Raw genomic sequence first — 20336 nt, forward strand, 5'->3', positions numbered from 1 at the left:
ATCAGCTGTAATTTGTGGTAGAAACTACCTAAAAAATGGAATAGAGAAATCTTTGTTTTCCCCAGTTCAGCTATGCCATCAAAACTCCCACAGCTGGACTACAAACCAAGTGCTCACAGCTCTGAACTTTCAAACTTTAGAACCACTGAAACTGAAACAAAATAAGCAATTCTTTCTTAAAATTAAATATGATTTGTTAATCTAGCATATCTCCTTATTGCTGCTAAAAAGTGAAAAAATAAACAAGAGGTGATTACATCAACAGAGAAATCAAACTCAGGGGAGTTCAAACTTCACCAAGTTTTCTCAAGGATAGGTACCTTCAAATGGCGTTCAAGAGTTGAGAGAAACTTAGCATTATCTTGAGCTTGCATGTGATGTTTTTTGAGGTCACTTAAGACTATCTGCAAATCTCCAGTAAACTTAGATTCAGCTTCCTGTAGTATTTCCAGGACTTTTTGCACCTCTGGAAGCTTTAATTGTTCCGTAAGAGCACTTAAAGTAGCATTTTTTTCACGCCAGAGGTAAATCTCTGCAAGTGGACTATTACCCTACAAGTAATGTGGGATCAAATAAAAAAAGCTGAATTAGCATTATGCAAGAGTGAATACTTATAATCAGAATTATATTTGTTCCTTCTTTCCAGTAAACTTTATGCTGAGATAAACCTGATATGATTTAGCCATGCAAAAAGCCGGACAGAAGACCCCTGAAATAAAGAGTTGTACACACACTGAAGGGAACTGCTCATGGGGAGTATATCCCTGAGCTTATGGCTTTTGCACAGGTAACTTTATAGACATAAAATCACTCAGCATGTTTAGTGATATTGGTAATATATGTGTTTGCAGAATCAAAACCTGAAAATAAGAATTTTTTCTTTTGTTTGAGATCACTTTTTTGAAAAAAAAAAGAAAAAAATATAGCTCTCTATTAAAAAAAATACTCAGTGCAGCTTTTAATATTTCTTGTCTCTTTAGAAAAGAGCAGATAACAAAAGTCCCTTCATTTTCCAGTTATCCTGTGTGGGTAAGATCTGCAGTGAATTATCTCATATTTTATTTATATTCTACTTCCCAGAGCCACACAGTTCCTCACTACTTTTGTTCTACTTTTCAAGAATTAGCAAATGGTTTTCCAACAATCAAACACGAAAAGGAATTAAAAATTAACACAGTTCTTTGTGGGGAAATGAAGCAAAATCTCCAGGAATAAAAGGATCTTGGTGTTACAGGCAACGTTACCTGTGGAACCTTTTCCAGTTCCTCCTCCAGAACTCTGGATATTAATTTCTGCCAGGTCACTGCACAGCTTTTCAGAGACTGAACCACTTCTGGAACTGTGGCAAGAACAGTCACTTCTCCATCTAGATTTCCAGTTGGCATCTCCAGTTTAAGATGTCCTATTGGAAGAAATGCACATGGAATACACCGTCTTGCTCTGGCAGCATTGGTAACGTGACACCACTGAACATGTCCACCCCATCTCCCACTCTTACTCCAAACACTTTGAAAGACTTATCACTGATTTCATCAATTTCTCCATGCTGCCTGCTATGCTTCAGGGTGGGAAAAGCACTGCTGGTATCAGCAAAGAGTAGCTTTAACCAAATATATTTGTCATTCTACATAAAGCCACTCTCAGGTGAACCTTGTTCTGATGCCATGTGCTCTAACCACCACAGTGCTGGCAGAGGCAGAACATTTCCTGCACCTGGTATACTCAGCTGAGTTTCACTCCTCGTTAGAGTATCAGAGTCCTCCACAGGCTTTACAGGTTCAGTCTCAGACACATTCACTTCTTCAGAATCTGTCTTTTCACTGTCTGAATCAAAGGAAGTTTTCTTAGTCTGCTGCTGACCATGGGAGAGAGCTGCTGAAAACTGCTAGAATTGAAACAGGTGCCACAGATTAGATGGTTCATATTAAAAAAAAAAAAAAAAAAAAAAAAGCTTACTATCAATGTACTTAATCATTAGATATTGTTTTAAAATTTAATTTAAGTGTGTCTCCTTTCATTTCACATCCTCAGCATCATTCTCTCTGCCTCAAGTTCTGCAGTGTGCCATTATGAAAATCTGTAATCGCTGAAATAGAGGTGTCTGATGTTATACTTAAATGATTCTCAAATAGGGGAAAAAATGGGGAAACAGAATAGCAAATAAGGTTTAACAAAAGCTTCATTTTGAAATATGAAGATAACTTATTAAATATTAATATTTCTTATGCATAGTCCATATAATATTAAATAGGAAAATCACTCCTAGAAACACTCAAGATTCCATATATAAAAGCTGTCACTCTTTTACCTGTGAGATGGCATTCTTTAGCATCAAGAGAGTATCATCAGTCAGCATACCAGACTTTATCACTTGAGGAAGAATCTTATTAGCTTCAGTCAGGTCACTAGGCACAGCAACTCTTTCTAAACAGTATACAAAAAATTAGTATAAATTAATTAATTGATACAGAAAGTACAAAGTAATTTTCATAATAAGTTAAAGCTCTAATAAAACACTATTAGTGATGTTCAAAACTAGTGCTGGTTTTAATAGTGCAAATGCTTTTTCAGAAAGGGCACAAATCACCTGGTTCTAAGTGTTTACAACCAAGCCTGATAATTAGAATATCCTTTTATGTTCAAAAGAACAGTGGCTTGATTTGAACTCCTACTCTGCAGACAGAGGAGGAAAATCTTCCACAGAAATGCTGTTAAACGATGAAGCATACCTGACCCTGGCTCTATTCTGAGCGTTTTTCTACCCAGTTAAATAAGTTGGATGTGCACTATCCTGAGTTCCAGTCTCTACCATCTTCACAATGGGAAGTGCTGTTTAATGCAAAACTGAAAATGCTAAAGCTGCAGGTCTTCAGGGTACATACCTTTGGTGTCTCTCAGAAAATATACAGTAGAATTTGACACAAACTCTTCGGGAATTTCATTAAAAGCCACATAGAAACGCTCCTTTGTGCCACCTGCACAAAAGCAAAATGGGATGAAAGCATGATAGATATAACAGCGCAGAGGGATGATGCAAATCCCGCAAATAGAGGGGACAAAATTCTAGAAATGGGTGGGATAGAAGGGGTTCAGGAGAACACAGCCCAAGGGATAGGGAGAGAGGAAAAAAGGGTATAGATAGGGGTCATGGGGCTGCGACTCAGCAGATGGGACGAAGAGGGGTTTGAGGGAGGGGGAACCAGGGAGTTTGGGCTAGGCCAACCGAGGGAGAACTTAGCGGGCCGGGGCAGGAGGACCCTTTCCCACCCCCTCCTCACCGTCCGGGCCGGGCCTCTCGGCCCGCAGCAGCAGCAGCGCCGCGCCCGCCCCGCTCGTATCCTCGGGGCCAAGGCCGAGGAAGAGCAGCACGACCCGCGCATCCTCGCCGCGGCTCAGCAGCTCCTCGAAAGACGCCGGCTCGCTCAGACCCAGCAGGGCGAGCGCTCGGTCCCGCAGCCACCGCATCCGCACGTCGTCCAGGCTCATGGCGGCAACCGGCCCGACGCCTCTCGGTGGCCACGGCAACTATGAGGGGTGGAGCGACTGCTGCTGCCCGCCCTCAACCCGCTTTGGGAGGCTCCGTGCCCGCCTGAGGAGGCGCCTCGAGCGGCCGTGCTCCCGTACTAAGCCCGCCCCGCGCGGCCGCCCCTCGCAGACCTTGCTGCGCAACACGGGCCGCCCGTCGCGAGCGCTGCTTCCCCTCGGCAACAGCCGCTCGTTCGCCTCAACACCGGCCGGTTGTCACGGCCGCTCATTCGCCTCAACACCTGCCGGTTGTCACGGCTGCTCGCTCCCCTCAATACCGGCCGGTTGTCACGGCCGCTCGGTCCCCTCAGTTCCCGCCGCCCCTCACGAGCGCTGACTCCCCGCAGCAGCCGCCGCCCCTCACGGGAGCTCGTTCCCCTCAGCACGGGCGGCCCCTCACGAGCGCAGGGTCCCCTGAGCACCACCCGTCCGTCACGGCCGCTCTTCCCTCAGCACCGGCCGCTCGCTCCCCTCAGTTCCCGCCGCCCCTCACGGGCGCTGCTGCCCCCGGCACCGGCCGCCCCTCAGAGCCGCTCGTTCCCCTCAGCGCCGCCCGAGCCAGGGAAAAGGGTACGGACAAACACAGGGCCCGCTCGGCACAGCGCAAACGAGGCTTTATTGGGAATTCGTATGAAACAAGTGCAAAATTTAATTTGTGCTGTTTGTATGGCACAGATGTTAAAATATCATAGCAATATCCCCAATTTCAGACTGATACAAAAATAATATAAAACGACCCCTGTCCACCTATGCGGTATAAATTAGGTTCTACAATATCAGGGAATGCAGTTTGTATATCTTTACAGCCAAACAAACAGGGATCGAGACCAATTCTTTATTCCATGTGCAAAAGTTATTCCTCACTACAGGGGAAAAAAAGAGGAGTAATACTTCTAATCCTGCCTTCTTCCATAACATTAAATTTAAATATAAATATAAATATCAGTGTATACCTTGAAGTATTAACTCCAGGCAGAACCCAGAATGAACAGATAACAATTTCAGTGCAATTTTAAATACGGCCAAAAAAGAGCAACATTGCATTGGTGTGTATAAATTTACATTTCATAATCATCCTGGAATACAGACTGAAAACAGACATTGCTTGTATTGCATTGTTGAATGGTTCCCAAAGTGCACAAGATGCAGCGGGGTTATGTGATTAGTAATGAATGTTTAATATAATGAAGAGTCTTTCAGATAACTTAAAAATAACCATTCAAGAAAATAAAGAGACTCAAAAAAAAAGTCTACATGGGTTTCAGGACAAGCAGTAACAACTTTTTTTTTTTTTTTTAAAGAATAAAATTAATTTACAACATTAGTTTATGAAGAAAAGTGTACATTTTATATCTATATATTTTACAAGATGCTCCAGCTCTGCTATGTCTTTCTAGAGGAGGTATGCTTTACAGAATTGTTTGGCTGCGTTATAAGGCAATCAGTGAAAACCACTTTGTTCCACAAGAAACCATTCATAGGCAAGATCCAATCACGCAGTTATTCGCAGACAATTCCAAACATTTCTGCAGCCAAATTATAATGCACCATCTTTATTAAAATTTAAAGAAATGTGCTTAAAAGAGAAAGGCGTAAACTTGTATCCTCCACCGGAATAGAATTTGTTTTGAAATTCCACCCTGAAACGAGACAAAAAAACAGAATCTGTACATGAATCCAAAATTAGCTGTCAAAGGACAGAACTGTGCAACCCAAGAAGCTGAATAAAACCAACTCCAATCCTCTCACTTGTTTTGTGCAGCTATTTAACCTTTCCATCGCAGTCCCAGGCTAGCTTTATGTTTCTCAGGAGATCCACATGCACTAAACTGGGCTGTAATGGCTCATTTCTTATTCCTGGCTTACTGAGTTCTAGTCAATTGTTTTGCAAACATGCAATATCATCAGGACAACCTGTCATGTATGCAGCTGTACCTCCTGTCTTGCAAATTTCATCAGATTTCAAAGCAAACATGCTCTGAATCCACTCCAAAGTGCAGAGCTTGTAAGAGCAAGATTAAAAAAAGGATTAAAATACTTAAGGGTTGGCAGCCCCAGTCAGTAATAAATGAACTGAAACCATATAGTGAGATAACCAGACTCTAAAATTAAAAATACTTAACCAAGTTATTAGTATTCTACATTATGAAAAGTACAAATCAAATGTACTTATATTTTGTGAATGTGGTTGAAGTTAAAATGTATCATAAGCCAATATAATATTTGAATCTACTGAAAATATTCCAGAGGAACAATCAAATCCAACTAACAAGCCATTTATTTAATATAACTAAATAAATGTATTTCAGTAGCAATGAGGCTGTTGAATTATACACTTTCCCTTTTTAATAAGACACCTAAAATTTTGCCATAAAAATTCCTCTTAAAGGAGCCAACACGTGCTGAAGTGGAATATAGAAAAAAATGAGCGTACCAGTGAAGTCGTATTGCATGGAGAAAAGCAGAAAGCCCCTCCATGACCAGCAGAATAAAAACTGTCAGCACAGCAAAGAATGCCAGAACAGGGATTAGCAGCAAGACACCGAACTTCGTATCCACACGGAGACCCATCCTCAACACCATCTGCCACAGAATTTCTGATAACTCTAATAAAAACCAGAAAGTTGCCATAATTAATGTTGGTACTGAGTATCTTCACCCACTGAGCCACTCTGACCTGTTCATTTAACCAATATAAGAGCACCTGCTGAACATGTGAGCTATAAGCAATTCCCCTCTCCAGAGAGCTGCCCCCATCCCCTCAAATGTTTAGATACACCTCAGTGTCAAAATCAGATCTACTGAGAGCAATATTTTACATAAAGTCACAGCTTTAGTTTGGAGGCCTCCAGAGGTCATGGTTAGTTGAAATAGGGATTTTTTTCTTTAAATTAAGAAAAAGTGTATTTCATTTAGTATCACTTGAACAGGCCAGCCTCCCTCTAACAGCATTAAAAATACAGATGTAGGGGAAAAAAATCAAAAAATATTAAAAAACCCACCCCCACTTACGTGCATGAGCAAGACTCAATGCCCAGAGTCTCAGGTATGAGGCTGTGTTAGAGATGCATCCCAGACAATATTCAATGGTATGAATTGCTTGATTCATAAAAACATCTGCCAAGTTCAGCTAAAAGATAAAAATACATTTGTATTAATTTTAACAACAAAGAGAACAAAACAGAAGAGAACAAAAACATTCACCTGCAAATCCTTCCCACATGGAAGAAGAATTCCATTGAAGGGTAATAAATTGATTTTATATCAGGGAAAAAAGTGTGCCATGTAGAAGATCCTTATTACAAAGATAACAGGAAAAAAAAAATCAGATGCTACAGTTTTCCAGTATTACCTTTTTCATAGATAAAAGCAAATGCAATTTATGTTTTCCACAAGGAATATGATTTAATATTTGAAAGCTTTAAGTACTATAACCAGCCATGGTTCTAATTCCCATTCTATTGAGGTTCTAGTTCTAAGTCTACAATATCAATTTTTTTCATCTTTAAAAGCAGGGGTAATTATCAGTAATGCTACTGATAGAAATTAATACATTAATACTGTAGGTTCTAAATATAAACACTTGTTACTAATGAAGAGTTTCAAAACTGATAGAACTGAAAATTTCAACACTTACTTGGTCTGAACACTGTATCTCAACACTTACTTTGTATAAGACACTTTCTTTGAGCAAGCAATTCTTGTATTTTTTATACACCACAACAAGAGTCTACTACCCCAGTGAGATGAGAACTATACATATTCTGCACATTAGGAAACTGAAGCAATTCTCTGTCTTTCAATTCACATGGAATCACTGGAATCTGCCCAGACCTTTAAAAATTTGCCCAAACTAAACAGAGGCAGTGGGTGGGGAGTAGGAATGCTGCCCATGTCCCCCAACCCCCATGAGCAATAATCCTCATCACAAGATGTAATTTGCAGACATAGAAAGACTTTTGTCCAGATGAAAAGCCAAGATTAATTAACTGGGCAGTCACTGCCTTGCCTCAAGTTTAAGAATCCAGAAAACTAGACAAAGTTTTTATCCCACTCTTCAGTACAAGAAAACCTGTACTCCTAGATGCAGAGTCTCAATTGCAAATAAAACACTCTTTCTGTTTTCTATGACAGATAGGTTGTGTTTTACTGTAACAGTCTGAAAATACCAAAAAACAATGATAAAATAGCAACAATTAACTATAAGGAAACTGCTTTTGGACACCAAGTTCTTTGTAAAGGCTCAGCTGAGTTTCTTCAAAACTTCTCAGCACGCAGTGTACAGGTTATCTATTGATTGTTCGCTTCTAATTTGTTTTTAAGAACATACAAACCAGAGATTAAGTGAAAACGTTACCTCCTCTGCATCCCCCTCCCTGTGCCCGCTGTCTGAATGACTGACTCCTTCTTCAAGATCATGACATGACAGGAGACAAAGTTCTTCTTCACTTTCTTTTCGGATAAGCTTGTAGCCACTCTACAAAATGGGAATGTGTTGTGTCTTCAAGCAGGCTGCCACTGTCATTTTTTAAGTTTACTTAAAGTAGTCACAGGCAAAGACAAAAAAATTTAGAGGAACAAAGTACTACTATGTGTTTCAGTCCAAAACTGTCCAAAATTGAGCAGAAACTGATAAGACAAGGAGTAATGGGCTTATTTAGGTTAGATATATAGAAATAAGTTCTTTCCTATGAGGGTGGTGAGGCCCTGGCACAGTTTGCCCAGAGAAGCTGTGGCTACCCCATCCATGGAAGTGTCCAAAGCAAGGCTGGAGGGGCTTGGAGCAACCTGGGATAGTGGGAGGTGTCCCTGCCTATCGCAGAGGATGGAATGAGATGAGCTTTAAGTTCCCTTCCAACCCAACCCATTCCATGAAATACCCAGTAAGGACATACCCTGTGCAGCAAAACAGCAGCTGAATTCTACACTGAGGAAATGTGTGTCTTTCAGTACTTACCCTGTACATTCTTATGCCTTGGCCTCCACTGTGCAACCAGTAGAGATAAAGTGGTTTACCAAGCAGCATTACAGGAACACAAAAAAAAGCAACACAAAGTAAAAACTTCTGCAGAGGAATCTGTTGGGGGGGAAGGAAAATTAGATTAGATCACAAAATCCGAAGTAGGAAAAGCCCTCCCTTTTTCCTTTAAAGTATTATCTGCATAGGGAACATAGGATTCCCAAAAAGCTTGGAAGATCATTACTCACCTGGCCACTGAAGAAGCTCTTTGTTTCATTACCAGGAAACAGGAACATGTTAATAAACTGTATCAGAATACTGGGGGCAACTGCAGAGTCCTCTGCAGAGTACGCCAACCATTTAAAGAAGATCAAGAACACCAGGTAGCCAAATATGCACAACATGAATAGAAGTTGAGGAATAAAAACCAAATAAATATTATAGGTCTTCTTGAAATGCCTGAAAAATTGAAATGGAGAAAAAAATAAAAGTTTTACCAACACAGCCCAAATATGATTTCAATAAAATAAATGACTTTTAAACAGCAAGACTGAGATTACAATCCAAAACTGATTTCCTTTTCTTCAGTGAAATTTTACCAGGTGTTATAGTGGAAACAAAAACTGTAAGAGGCATGTAACTGTATTTACCAAGAAGTGAAATGAAAGTCTTGTATTAATGTGTTTTGGGATTTTTTAGCACAGTACTGAACCATCATCTTACATTTTTGAAGACTTCTCCATTATTGTCTTTTTTTAAGAACGATTTTCACAGTTACTCTTATTCTGTTCTCAAAAAATAATTCCAGTTTCACTTACAAGACTAAGAGAATATGTTATAATTCCAGACTTGACAAAAAAAGTGTTGGTATTATTTTAACTTCTTGTACTTACAAGTGGTTAAACAGCCCCAATACAACTCCAAATGTCATGTGAGTCACTCCAAAGATCACAGACATTTTCATTTTGAATGAATTTAAAAAAGTGAGGCGGTTGCTTGCCAAATTCCATATCTGAAGAAGAAAACACCAAACCAGCATTGAAGAACAACATAACAGAAAGAATAAACCACAAGTGGATAATTAGAAAGAATGAAACTAACCGGATCAATTCCAAAGGGATAAACTCCATTGTAGACACCAGAAACATTTGGATCCAGCACTAAATATCGATTAGATTTCAGGTCCTCAAGGCTGTAGTGAAAGAAAAACACACTCAGATTTGACACTTGAAACATAATGACAACATACTTCCAGTTCTGCAGGACACTGCTCCTGCTTTCCTTTACCTAACCCACCCCGTCATGCTTTGAAAGGACTTCTAGGCACAAAAATCCTGACTAAAACAAACAATAGCAACATAAAACACCTAGAATCTCACAATCTGGGCTTGATTCACATTCACTATCTTCCAAAACAAAGTTTATGGATTTTATTCCACATTCCCCTAGAACTCAAAGTTTTATTTTAGAAGTTCACAGTTTGCTTTTGCATAAAATTCATTGTCAAACACCCAAAGAATAATTGCTACCTTTTTTCCCTTTTGCATTTGGGGAAGTTTCTACTAAATTTTCACTTAGTTTTTCATTACCACAGCACACACAACCCATTCAATTTTTAACCAGTGCCAGTGGTCTTGATTATTTGAAGCCACATCCTGTTTTGTAAGGCACCGTTAAAAGCAAGCTGTGAACATCTATATACCAAAGGGTCATGATACCTCAAATCAGTGAGGTTATCCCACTCTGAGAAAAAGTAGATTTGACAATTCACATAGACCATTTTCTTTTTTTTTTTTACTGTCAAGAAAAGCTGTGCAGAGACTAATGATTGACAGGTAATTAATTTACTTCATTAATAGTTAATCCCTTTCAGTAGAGGCTAATGCTACTCAGATATACATTCCAGAAGCATGACCTAGGACAAATAAATCCAAAACTAGACCTGTGTTTTCTATTCCTCTGAAAATCTTTATATACACACACACACACCTGGAAAATATAAACTAAAACATCAGTGTAAAGACAAACCGTAACAGGATAGTTAAACATGTGAACAAAAAGGTTAAACTGCTGAAGGAAATATATCTCTGGCTTAATGGAATAGCAAACATGCTGCTCACCTCCAAACCTTCCGTTCAAACATTGCTGAAACACTCCATCCAGATCCAAATATATTTATTGACTTTGAAAAACAGTCATTATAGATCAATCCAGTGTATATAGAAAACAGCCCCATTAACAATATCACATATCGGCCTTCAAATACCATTTTCATTATCTGTCAGTATTGGGGAAAAAAAGAAAGTAGAGAATATCATCTGTTATGTGAGCAAAGGTTAGCTAGATAGGTCTAAAAGAACCACATTTTTGGACACAAAGACTTCTAAAACTTATTTGTGAACAGTCGTTAAGGAATATGAGCTCCCATGGCACACACAGATTTTTATCACCTGCGTCCTTACATTAAGGAAGGTTCTCTTTAAGCCACTTCCTTCCTGGGACTACTTTACAAGAAATTACATATTTGCAGGCATTCTTAATGAACATAATTCTAATGAGAGATGCAGTTGTTCCTGCATTCCAACCAGTATGATTAAAAAATTGAAGTGAAGATTAATAAATTTCAAACTACAACTCTTCTTATAAACAATAAAAGGTGGAATTTGAAAAATCATTTTCTCTTCACATTGTCACTGTAATGATATTCTGTAAAACACATCACATGAGTAGCCCTGGTGGAATGAAAGACAAGCTTAAAAGCATCAATTTTTTCTAAGTATTTCATTACAACTTGATTATTTCTGCTCTTTCAAGGAAAGTGAATAGTTTAAATATTACATTAATCTCAAGGAATATGTGGGCTTTAAAAACAGAAATTCCTAAAAGAACAGAAAAACCCCTAATTAAATACCCATGCAAAAAACAGTGACTGTTCAAGTGATCTGGCTGGATGGGAAGTAAATAATTTGTAATTCCTTTTACCTCATATTGCACTCTTTTTAACCTAGGGTGGTTTTCATACAGTATTGTCAGGAGTGCAAATATGAACATGAGCAGCCCGTGCCCGAAGTCTCCAAACATGACCGCGAACAAGAAGGGGAAAGTGATGATGGTATAGAGAGCTGCAAGGGTAACACAGCAGATTTCAGGCACAGCACAACAGATGATGTTCTGTCTGCATTATCCCCAAGCAATCCCGTACTTAAATCTCTCAAAGTTAAAGTTTGAAAGATATTTCATCCCCTACTCATAGACCTTTCCCCAACACTGTAAAATTAACTCAGTTTAAAGTTTGGTTGTTGTGTAGCAGTGATAACTTCACAGTTGAGCAGCAGCTCACAATTCTGAGAATAATAATATGAGCCCAGAAAATAAAACCCAACCAAGTAGTCCTTCCTTTGTGGCTATTTCAGGTCTGTACTATATGGTACATTCTCCTGTGCAGAATGACGCAGTCAACATAGCTACAAGTACATATTAAAGTGGGCTATACAACAAGATGGATTTTTCAAGTGATGAGCTCCACACTTCAGTAAGATCAGTTACCATTACCAGTTTTCTTTTTTTTTCCCCGAAGTTTTCTTACTATTTCTTTCTATTTTCCTTACCCAAAATAACACATATAAAAGAAAAATTACACAGCTATTACCACTACCTTTCATGCTAAAATAACTACAAAACCAAATCCCATCTTGCTGCTTGGAGCACTGTTTGCACTTTTGATGAGCTACTGAAATTTTAAAACAGCTACTAACAAGCAGTATGATTGTCACCAATTGGCCTTTGCTGGTGTCCAATTCAGCAAGGTATCAAGGCAAGCAGCAATGACAGCACAGCTCACTTTCAGAAGGACCAACCTGGATTGACTTCCCCATAGCTTCCAACTCCATAAGCATCAACGATGTTCTGGAACCCTGAGGTGAATTTATTGGTACGTATCAAAGTCGGAGGAGGTTGTGTTGTTGGGATGGTATTCATGAATGATGAAATTGCAGCTCCACTCTTCCTCTAATTACAGACAGAAGATACACTTGTGTAAGACCTCTGTTAATCTAATCAAAGTGAAAACATTTGCTCTATCAGCAGTTTCACTGATCCAAAAATACCATTAAATTAAGCCCCAAGTTTAACATTTACCCCTTTGTACTCCCTCTAAAAACAGATTATGCACAATGTTCTAATTCTTCATATCAAGTATCAGATGAGACTTATCAGTAAAAATGTTATAAAACAAAGATCAGTTATTACAAATTTTCTCCCATAAAATAAAAACCAATGCAAGGGAACTGGCACCTTCTGCATGACTGCAAATAGCACTGTGGGCCCAGTTGGACTCAGGTCCAATACAGAAGTTATTCAAGGGAAAAAAACCACTACACACAACACTAAATAAAGGCTCTGCTCATAAAAAAACTGTTTTATACAGAGACCCACATCTGTCTGTGGCTACTTTCAGTCTATTGTTAATAATTATTTTCTTTCCTTATGCATATAGTTAGTTCAAGATAAAATCTTAAACATCATTGAGTATTCAGGTGACTTACCGAGCCTTCCTCCAATGCATGGCGCAATTTGTGGAGATCAGCCAATGGACACCAAACTTCAGCAATTAAACATTTATTTGTGACATCAAAACTGCACAGGTTAAGGACGTGGTAAATGGCTTTCATCTTCTTCACTTGGATAACCCAAGTATAGATGGATTCCGATGCTTTATACAAGACCTGGCGCAAGTATTCCTCAGTTTTATTCAGCACCTTTGTTTGAGAAAAAAACCAAAGATGTCACTGAGAATGTGACAGTGGCTGTGCTGACCACAGCAAGAGCACCTCGTACGTGTCCAGTGCTGGGCCACGTTCTTAGGAGGGCAAGCAAACGTCTGCTGAGAACAGAAGGCAATGCCACGTGCTGTGAGGTTTAACCGATATGTGCAACATGAGACCAGGAACACAACTTACTGTCTCATCAGCTCCAAAGTTGTACATATGTTAGAAATCATATTTAACACTGTGATTCATCAAATTATTTCCTAGGGTGCAACAGCTCCAGCAAAAGGAAATCTGTTCTTTACTCACAGTTTCAAGATCCTGAATACGAACATTGAGTCCTTCGACCACGGCCTGGCGCTCCTCGGTGGTATCGGGGTAGGGGTACACATGACAGCGATAGCTGCAGGAACCCAGGGCTGTGTTAAATGACCAAACTCCACCAAAATACAACACCCAACCCCCTGCCACAGCCAAATTTGCAACATATCACTAAATAACCACAGAACAGATTCAACTCAGAGGCAGTATTTTGCCTGTACTTGGTGAAGACTGCAAGCAAAATGACTCATATATTTATTTGTACACTGCGTAATTATAGAGCTGGATGCAATAAGGGGAGAAACAAATTTAACATAAAAAACCTTGTCTAAAAATCAATGCTTATAAGACAGGGGTGCAGGAGAAAAACCAACTAGAAAATACCCCAGGTATAAAGGAATGTACAGAGATTTACTTCTTACCAGTCACAAATCTTCTTAACTTTTTGACCGATTTGTTCGCCCCAATAGGACACTAAAAAAACAGCCCACTTTGTGGTTTCACCCTAAAAAACCACAAAAAGTAAGGCTGATGAATTATATTTTAACTAGCAATTCCACTGTGACATAATTATACAGGTAAGTAATAAAACTGTTTGTAGCATTAATCTTCCATCCGTTAAGTGAAGATCAAAAGATTCAACTGTGTCAATATCACTTTTTTTTAATATTAGAGAAAAGCAGAAAAACTTTCCAGTGAAAATCAAAGACATTACATTTTACTATCTCAGAATTCTTAGTAAGAAAAGAGTATTTTAAAAAGGTAACAAATTAGAAGAAAAAAAAAAAGCAACAGATTAGGCTGCCATAACTGATTTACAAAAAATTAATTTTGTAAGTTCGCATTAAAAACTTCACAGAAAACTAGCTGTACTTGACTCTTTCTTAGCTACTGAATGAACAAGTGAAATGGCTATTAAAAGGCAATGTACTGTGCAGACCTAGTTAATAAACATCCAAGCAGCCATTTCTGTCACGTATTTTGACCAAGGTGGCCAATCATAAAGTCATCACTATTCCACAATGAAGTTCCTCAAGCTGAACCATGACCAATTAATTGCCACTTCTACAACCTTGAATTTTAAAATGTTACAAATTCTAATAGTTCAAAACAGTTTTTCCTCTAAGGACACTGGGAAATCATTTCCATTTACTGCAGACAGACCTGAGCAGCAATTCTTCCAAATCATATGAAAAGTACAAATGAAATAAACTGATCATTACAGTGTTTACTCACTGTATCTGGATCTTCCAGAGCCTCATCCAGCTCTGCATAGGTAAGAAAGGGATAGCCTTTACAGACCCTCCACAGCATTTTTTCAAATGCTTCAATCTTTGAAATGTGAACTAACCCAGATATGAATCTAGAAAAAGGAAAAATTTGAAATAGAAGATAAAATTTACAAGAAAAAAATTTTAAATTCAACATACATCACCACAATAATTTAGTATCTGCCATGGCTAGGGAAGGAAGCATCACCATGAACAGGAAGTAACTGGAATAGAAAATACCAGCTAGTATATAAAACTATTTCCAAAATAAACAGGCTACAGACCTGAGCACACAACAAGAATTACTTTAATTAATTATTGATGTGACAATGAGATTATTTCTTTCTTCTTGGAAGACAGCCTCTTATAACAATGCCATAGACAGCAGTATCCATTCAGCATTTCAAAAGCAACACAATTAATGTTACATTTACAACTGACACCACCAGGTGATTAAAACACTGTGTTTATCACAGAAAAAGAGTTTAAACAATAGAAGGAAGTATTGATTTAGAGATTTTCCTTTACACACATCCTTGGTTTGATGGAAGCTTGTAACAGCTTTTTTGGGCACTGTCCTGTTTATCTCTTGAAATAATATGGGTTTGTTACAAAGGTACAGTGGGGCCAGGCTCCTGTCCTGTCTAAAACTGTTTGGCACACCTGAAATCACTACAGGCCATCTTTTAAGAGAACAACCAATTCTTTACAACCCCTCATCAAGCACTTCTGAAACAGCACATGCCATACCCACCCCAGTGAGGTACTCAGTCTGTGCGTGCAGTTTAAATCCACCAATGGCTCATTTTCCACAGAAGAAAATTCTTCAAAATTTCCATGTAAATAGGATTCATGCTAGAAAATTAAAATAATAAAAAAAACCAAAAAACATTAATTGCTTTCAGGAAAACAAACCCCTCCCATTCCATTATTATTCTAAAGAAGAAAAGGTAATTAGGTAAACGGTTTAACTAAAAATAAAAAACTCATTTCTGTGTTCAATTCAGGCAACAGAGAGATCCTGGATCTCAAGTGCAGTGCTCTTAACAATTATAGTGCTGCAAAATTACACTGTAAATTTCTTAGCACAATTTATGCACCAAAATAACACAATTACACCTTCATTTTCAAACAATTCAATGGGGAAAATCACAAAAATGCCACATGACAACAATCCCTGACAAACACCCCAAGCAATACCTCAGGTGTTCTCCTGACAAAATTCTGTGTGATCTGTAACATGTACTTGTATTCTGTCAATTCAAGCAAGTTTTTCCTCAATTTTCCTTTGTTTTTAGTTACTTCCCTCAATTCTGTCTCCAACTTCTGCAGCTGTTCCTAAGACACAGAGTAAAGAAAAGACACAGCATTAGTTACAGGATTTTGGAGCATGCATTCTCAACACATAATAATTTGACACAGTGACAAGAGTTTCCCATTGCTTAATTAACTAAAGCTCCATAGGTTTTATCTGTAGTCTGCCAAGGATTGCTTTGTATTGAGTACACTTGATCCTCCACTGGCATCTGTTGAGCCTACTGCTCTGCCCCTAATTTCTGTCAAAATAATGCAGACCTGGAAGTAGAACTGCAGATAGCACAGGGTGGAAGATACCCATTTATTCTTTTAATACAATTAAAACAAAACAGAATTTTACTCAAAATTAGATCTGTGTTTTACAAACTTCTAATCGAACACAACACCAGAAAAAGCATTCAGAGAAAGCAGCACCACGTTTTGCTGTATGGCCAGCACCTGCAGAGCCTTGGGCAAGTAAAACTCCAGCACACCTGGAAATTTTGGATGCACAGAGCCTTAGGTAAGTACCAAAGCAATAAATGAGGCTGAGGGACCACATCTACAGATAATCTGCCTGGAACAGTGTGATGTGCTAATGCATCAAAATACAATGGATGACTACTGCACGCTCCCTGAGTTTGCTTTGACCCTTTCACAGGAATTTTGTGTTACTACCAAAACCTCACTGGCAGCAAGGAATCAGACAAAAAGGAAAACAGCAAATGTTTAGTGGAAGTTACCTGGATTTCTAAAATGTGTTTCAGCAAGGGGGCAGGAGGAGCAACATCTCCTTCAGGAAGTGGAATATCTGCTTTTTTAATTTCTTGTACTAAATACCCTGGAGTGAGAAGAAAAACAGAATCAGAATGGAAACTGCATTTCCTACACTTCCCAGAGTGCTGCAGAGTTGACCTTCAACTGCTCTTGATGGTGCTAACCACACTGCAGCATCAAGCCCTGGCTATTTTATTCACTCACTTTAGCAACAATGCACACACAAGAAGTCTTCAAAAAACAAGAGCTTAAAGAGTGGTGGGGATAAAAACACACAAACTATTCCTGCCTTGGAAGTCTGCAGAAGCAAGCAAACTTCAGAGCCTTCCCTTTCCCAACAAGTATTTTCTAAGAAGCTTTTACCATTTCACAGAACCTCTTTGTTGCTGCACTGTGTCACTTTCTACTAATGGTGCAATTGTGTATCACTTCTGCCAGAAACAGTCGTGCTGCTCACTGATCCATGTTTGGCATAAAAAGTGTTCAAACAAAGCAGCTTAAGCAACCTTGACAACAAATGCAATTCACATTGGGCAGGGGGACTGCCAAAATAGCTGCTGGCACAACCAGCACATGCCTCTGATGAGAGATTCCAATCAAAGGAATCCTTCAATTGCAACTTTTCCTCAGGATACACTGAAGACATCTGCATGTTGGCTGTAATGCTCTGCATACCCTTCTCTATTCATTAACTACCATGAAAACACAATTATTAATAACTTGAAGTTTTTTTGAGGGTGCCTGGAAAATCAACAGTATTGAGTTATACAACATGAAAAAACAGGGTATATCTTACAGTCAAGGAGATATCCACAATAAAACTTCCCTTTTCCTTGCAGAGTCTTAAGTAGCAAACACTGAAACAGCCTCATCTATTTATCAGCAACACATTAGCAACCATTCTTTACCTCTGAGCTTAAAATATTATAATATATTTAGTGTAAGTAAATTTCACAGCTTACAGAACCTGGAAAGGATAAAAAAACCTGTAGCTGAAACGTTCACAGTAGTGTCACTCTGGTAATGCCACAGGTGAGAAACAGCAGACATGACAATAAAGCTCACCAAGTATTCTTTCCATTTCTTCACATTTCTTCACTTCATTCACATATTTTCTCTGAAACACACTTACATTTGGGTTAAGCTGAAGAAGAAGGACAAAATGCATATTAGGGATTTGAAATAGTAACCTCCCCTAAAAAAACACAGCTGTTCCTTCAACTTCCTGGAGACAATTTCCATGAGCTCTGTGCTCTAAGTGATTTTCAGTTGAGAAGGCACAAAAACCTAAAAAGATTACAAAGTCTTCAAATAGCAAAGTTGGCTTTATTAAGGCAGAATTATCCACGCCATTGGCTAGTTTTAATCAAACAACAAAATAACAAGGTCTACTGGAGAAACCATTCCCAATGTTATTTCAATAGTTTTAAAATGTTGCTTAATGACTTCAAATTAACAAACCATTTTACATTTTTTTTGTGATACATTTCCACAGTCTGTTTGAAACATTACATTTTACATACATACCCATAATATGAACATGCAATATTTCTGACTTGTTATCCAGCTATTAAATCAGAACTACTATGCATTATTTCTAAAATAAATGGTGTATCAGGTAACTAGAATGACATCAAAATGTTAAGCATACATTCATGTAACCATTCTTACAGATCTGCCTCCTCTTCCCTGCCATATTTACTAACTAGCTGTTAATTTAAGTCTTCCCAGCTTTCCCTGCAGCGATTTTGCAAGCTACATTTCTAACGTATATTTGATATGAAGACATTCCAAGTTTCAGTCAGCAAGGAAGGAGCATATAATTATGATGAGACAACGCAAAGACGTGGCTAATTACTGCCCAACCCAACCTTATGGCAGGCAGGCGGGCAGGGAGTTTCCTCCAAGGCCAAATATCCCTCCAGGAACAGGAACCTGTGATCAATAAACCCACAGAGCAGGTGTTTCTCTCGGTCTGTCAGTGGGGTGGATGGATGCATCAGCTGCGCACACACGCTCAGGCTGAAGGCAATGAGGCTGCAGGTGGGTCGGGGGCTCTCCCGTGGGATCTCGCTGCAAATAACCTCAAGTTTAAGCTACTTCTGTGAGAAAGGGGGGATGCAGCCATGCCAAAGCATTCCCCCCGAGAGTGCCGGGGAGGCCGGGGCTCCACACTGACCTCCCATCTCTCATCCCACCCACCTGGGCTCCGGTGTCACCTCTCTGGGTGACCCTGCCTTGCCCGGGGGTTGGACCGGACAATCTCCAGAGATCCCTTCCAACCCTAACAATTCTGTGAGGCTGCCTTCAGGGACGGGCCATACACCTGCCTGTCGGAGCCGGGCAAAGACGGGAATAAAAGCACTTTCCACCGCCCCACCGGGGCCAAGCCCACACCTCCCGGACAGCGGCCCCGGGCCCGGCTCGGCCCCTCAGGGTCCCCGCGCTGTCCCAGAGCGCCCCGGCGGTACTCACGTCTCGGAACTCGGCCAGGCCGCACTCGCCCACCTCGCTGAGGCACTCGTAGGCCGAGCCGCTCTGCAGGAAGAGCTGCGCCAGGCACACGGGCTCGCCGCGGAACAGCGAGCCCATGGCGGCGGCGCGGCCCGGGGCTCCCGGCGCGGGGGCTCAGCGCGGCCCGGGGGCGGCCATGGCGGGGCGGAGCGGGGCGGGAGCGGACCCGAGCGGGGCGGGGCGGACCCGAACGGGGCGGGGCGGGCCCGAACGGGGCGGGGCGGACCCGAACGGGGCGGGGCGGACCCGAACGGGGCGGGGCGGACCCGGCCGCCGCTTCCGGGACCGGGAACGAGCGTAGAACGCGGCCCCAACCGGCGGAGAGGCGGGCCGGGCTCGGGCGCTGCCGGGAACGGCGAGCGGCGCGCTGGCAGCCGCTGAGAGGCTGCTGTGTGAGAGGGGGAAATGCAGGAGTGAGAGAACGTAACAGAATCACAGAAAATGCTGAGCCGGAAGGGATGAAAAGGATCATCGAGCCCAGCTCCTGGCCCTGCACAGCGCCAGCCTCCAGAGCCACACAGCGTGGGCTTGGAATGGACTTTAATAACACCCAGTCCCAACCCTTCCTGCCCACCTCGCACCAGACCGGGTTGCTCCACTTTGAGCATTGCCAGGCTTGGCATCCACAACCTCACCGGGCAACTTGTCCCAGTGTCTCACCACCCCCACATTAAAAATGCCTTCCTAATATCTAACGTAAATTTCCCTTATTTCAGTTTGTACCCGTTACTCCTTGTCCTGTTCTATAATTCTTGATGAAGAGTCCCTTTCCATAGCCCTGTAGGCCCCTTCAGATACTGGAAGCTTGCTGTGAGGTCTCCACACACCCTTTTCTCCAGGCTGAACATCCCCAGGGGTAGCATGTCAGCTGAACTGCTCCAGTTCTCAACTTTGTGGACCACAAGA

The 20336-nt window shown here is 40.6% G+C and overlaps 2 protein-coding genes across 3 annotated transcripts in view; both read right to left on the bottom strand.

Annotated features, from left to right (window-relative positions):
- DNAH10 (dynein axonemal heavy chain 10) overlaps positions 1-3474 on the bottom strand; it is a 49499-nt gene extending 46025 nt beyond the window's left edge. The window contains exons 1-6 of the mRNA XM_088065184.1: positions 3279-3474; positions 2883-2975; positions 2309-2424; positions 1714-1885; positions 1245-1402; positions 321-551 (exon numbers count right to left, since the gene is read on the bottom strand). Of these exons, the coding sequence (XP_087921310.1) occupies positions 321-551; positions 1245-1402; positions 1714-1885; positions 2309-2424; positions 2883-2975; positions 3279-3465 (957 nt within the window). The 5' untranslated portion in view covers positions 3466-3474. The remainder of the gene's footprint in view (positions 1-320; positions 552-1244; positions 1403-1713; positions 1886-2308; positions 2425-2882; positions 2976-3278) is intronic.
- A 677-nt stretch (positions 3475-4151) lies between these two features.
- ATP6V0A2 (ATPase H+ transporting V0 subunit a2) lies at positions 4152-19567 on the bottom strand. Of its 2 annotated transcripts, none has more exons than XM_005524229.3 (20): positions 19392-19567; positions 17982-18060; positions 16883-16980; positions 16044-16181; positions 15598-15698; positions 14809-14935; positions 13995-14077; positions 13561-13654; positions 13030-13242; positions 12343-12493; positions 11468-11607; positions 10606-10763; positions 9587-9677; positions 9379-9497; positions 8734-8944; positions 8483-8602; positions 7883-8002; positions 6538-6655; positions 5960-6131; positions 4152-5165 (listed from the first exon to the last, which is right to left on the bottom strand). In XM_005524229.3, exons 1-20 carry the CDS (start codon positions 19506-19508, stop codon positions 5063-5065), a joined length of 2553 nt encoding a protein of 850 aa, XP_005524286.1. In that variant the 5' UTR covers positions 19509-19567; the 3' UTR covers positions 4152-5062. The 2 variants fall into 2 exon arrangements, with proteins under 2 accessions (XP_005524286.1, XP_087920993.1); XM_088064867.1 differs by lacking the exon at positions 19392-19567 and adding an exon at positions 18444-18763.
- Positions 19568-20336: the final 769 nt, after the last annotated feature.

This window comes from Pseudopodoces humilis, chromosome 20 (genome assembly GCF_049639895.1).
Source record: "Pseudopodoces humilis isolate 2021_Gansu_Grassland_sample_001 chromosome 20, ASM4963989v1, whole genome shotgun sequence".
NCBI lineage: Eukaryota > Metazoa > Chordata > Aves > Passeriformes > Paridae > Pseudopodoces > Pseudopodoces humilis.

Excerpts from the sequence above, each read along its gene's own strand:
- ATP6V0A2 (XM_005524229.3), bottom strand. The coding sequence starts at position 19,508 with ATGGGCTCGCTGTTCCGCGGCGAGCCCGTGTGCCTGGCGCAGCTCTTC. Across the intron at positions 11,608-12,342 it reads CTATGGGGAAGTCAATCCAG|CTCTCTATACCATCATCACT; the intron begins GTTGGTCCTTCT and ends TTACCCTTGCAG. Across the intron at positions 6,656-7,882 it reads GGGAGGGGGATGCAGAGGAG|CTGAACTTGGCAGATGTTTT; the intron begins GTAACGTTTTCA and ends TTTATCTTTTAG.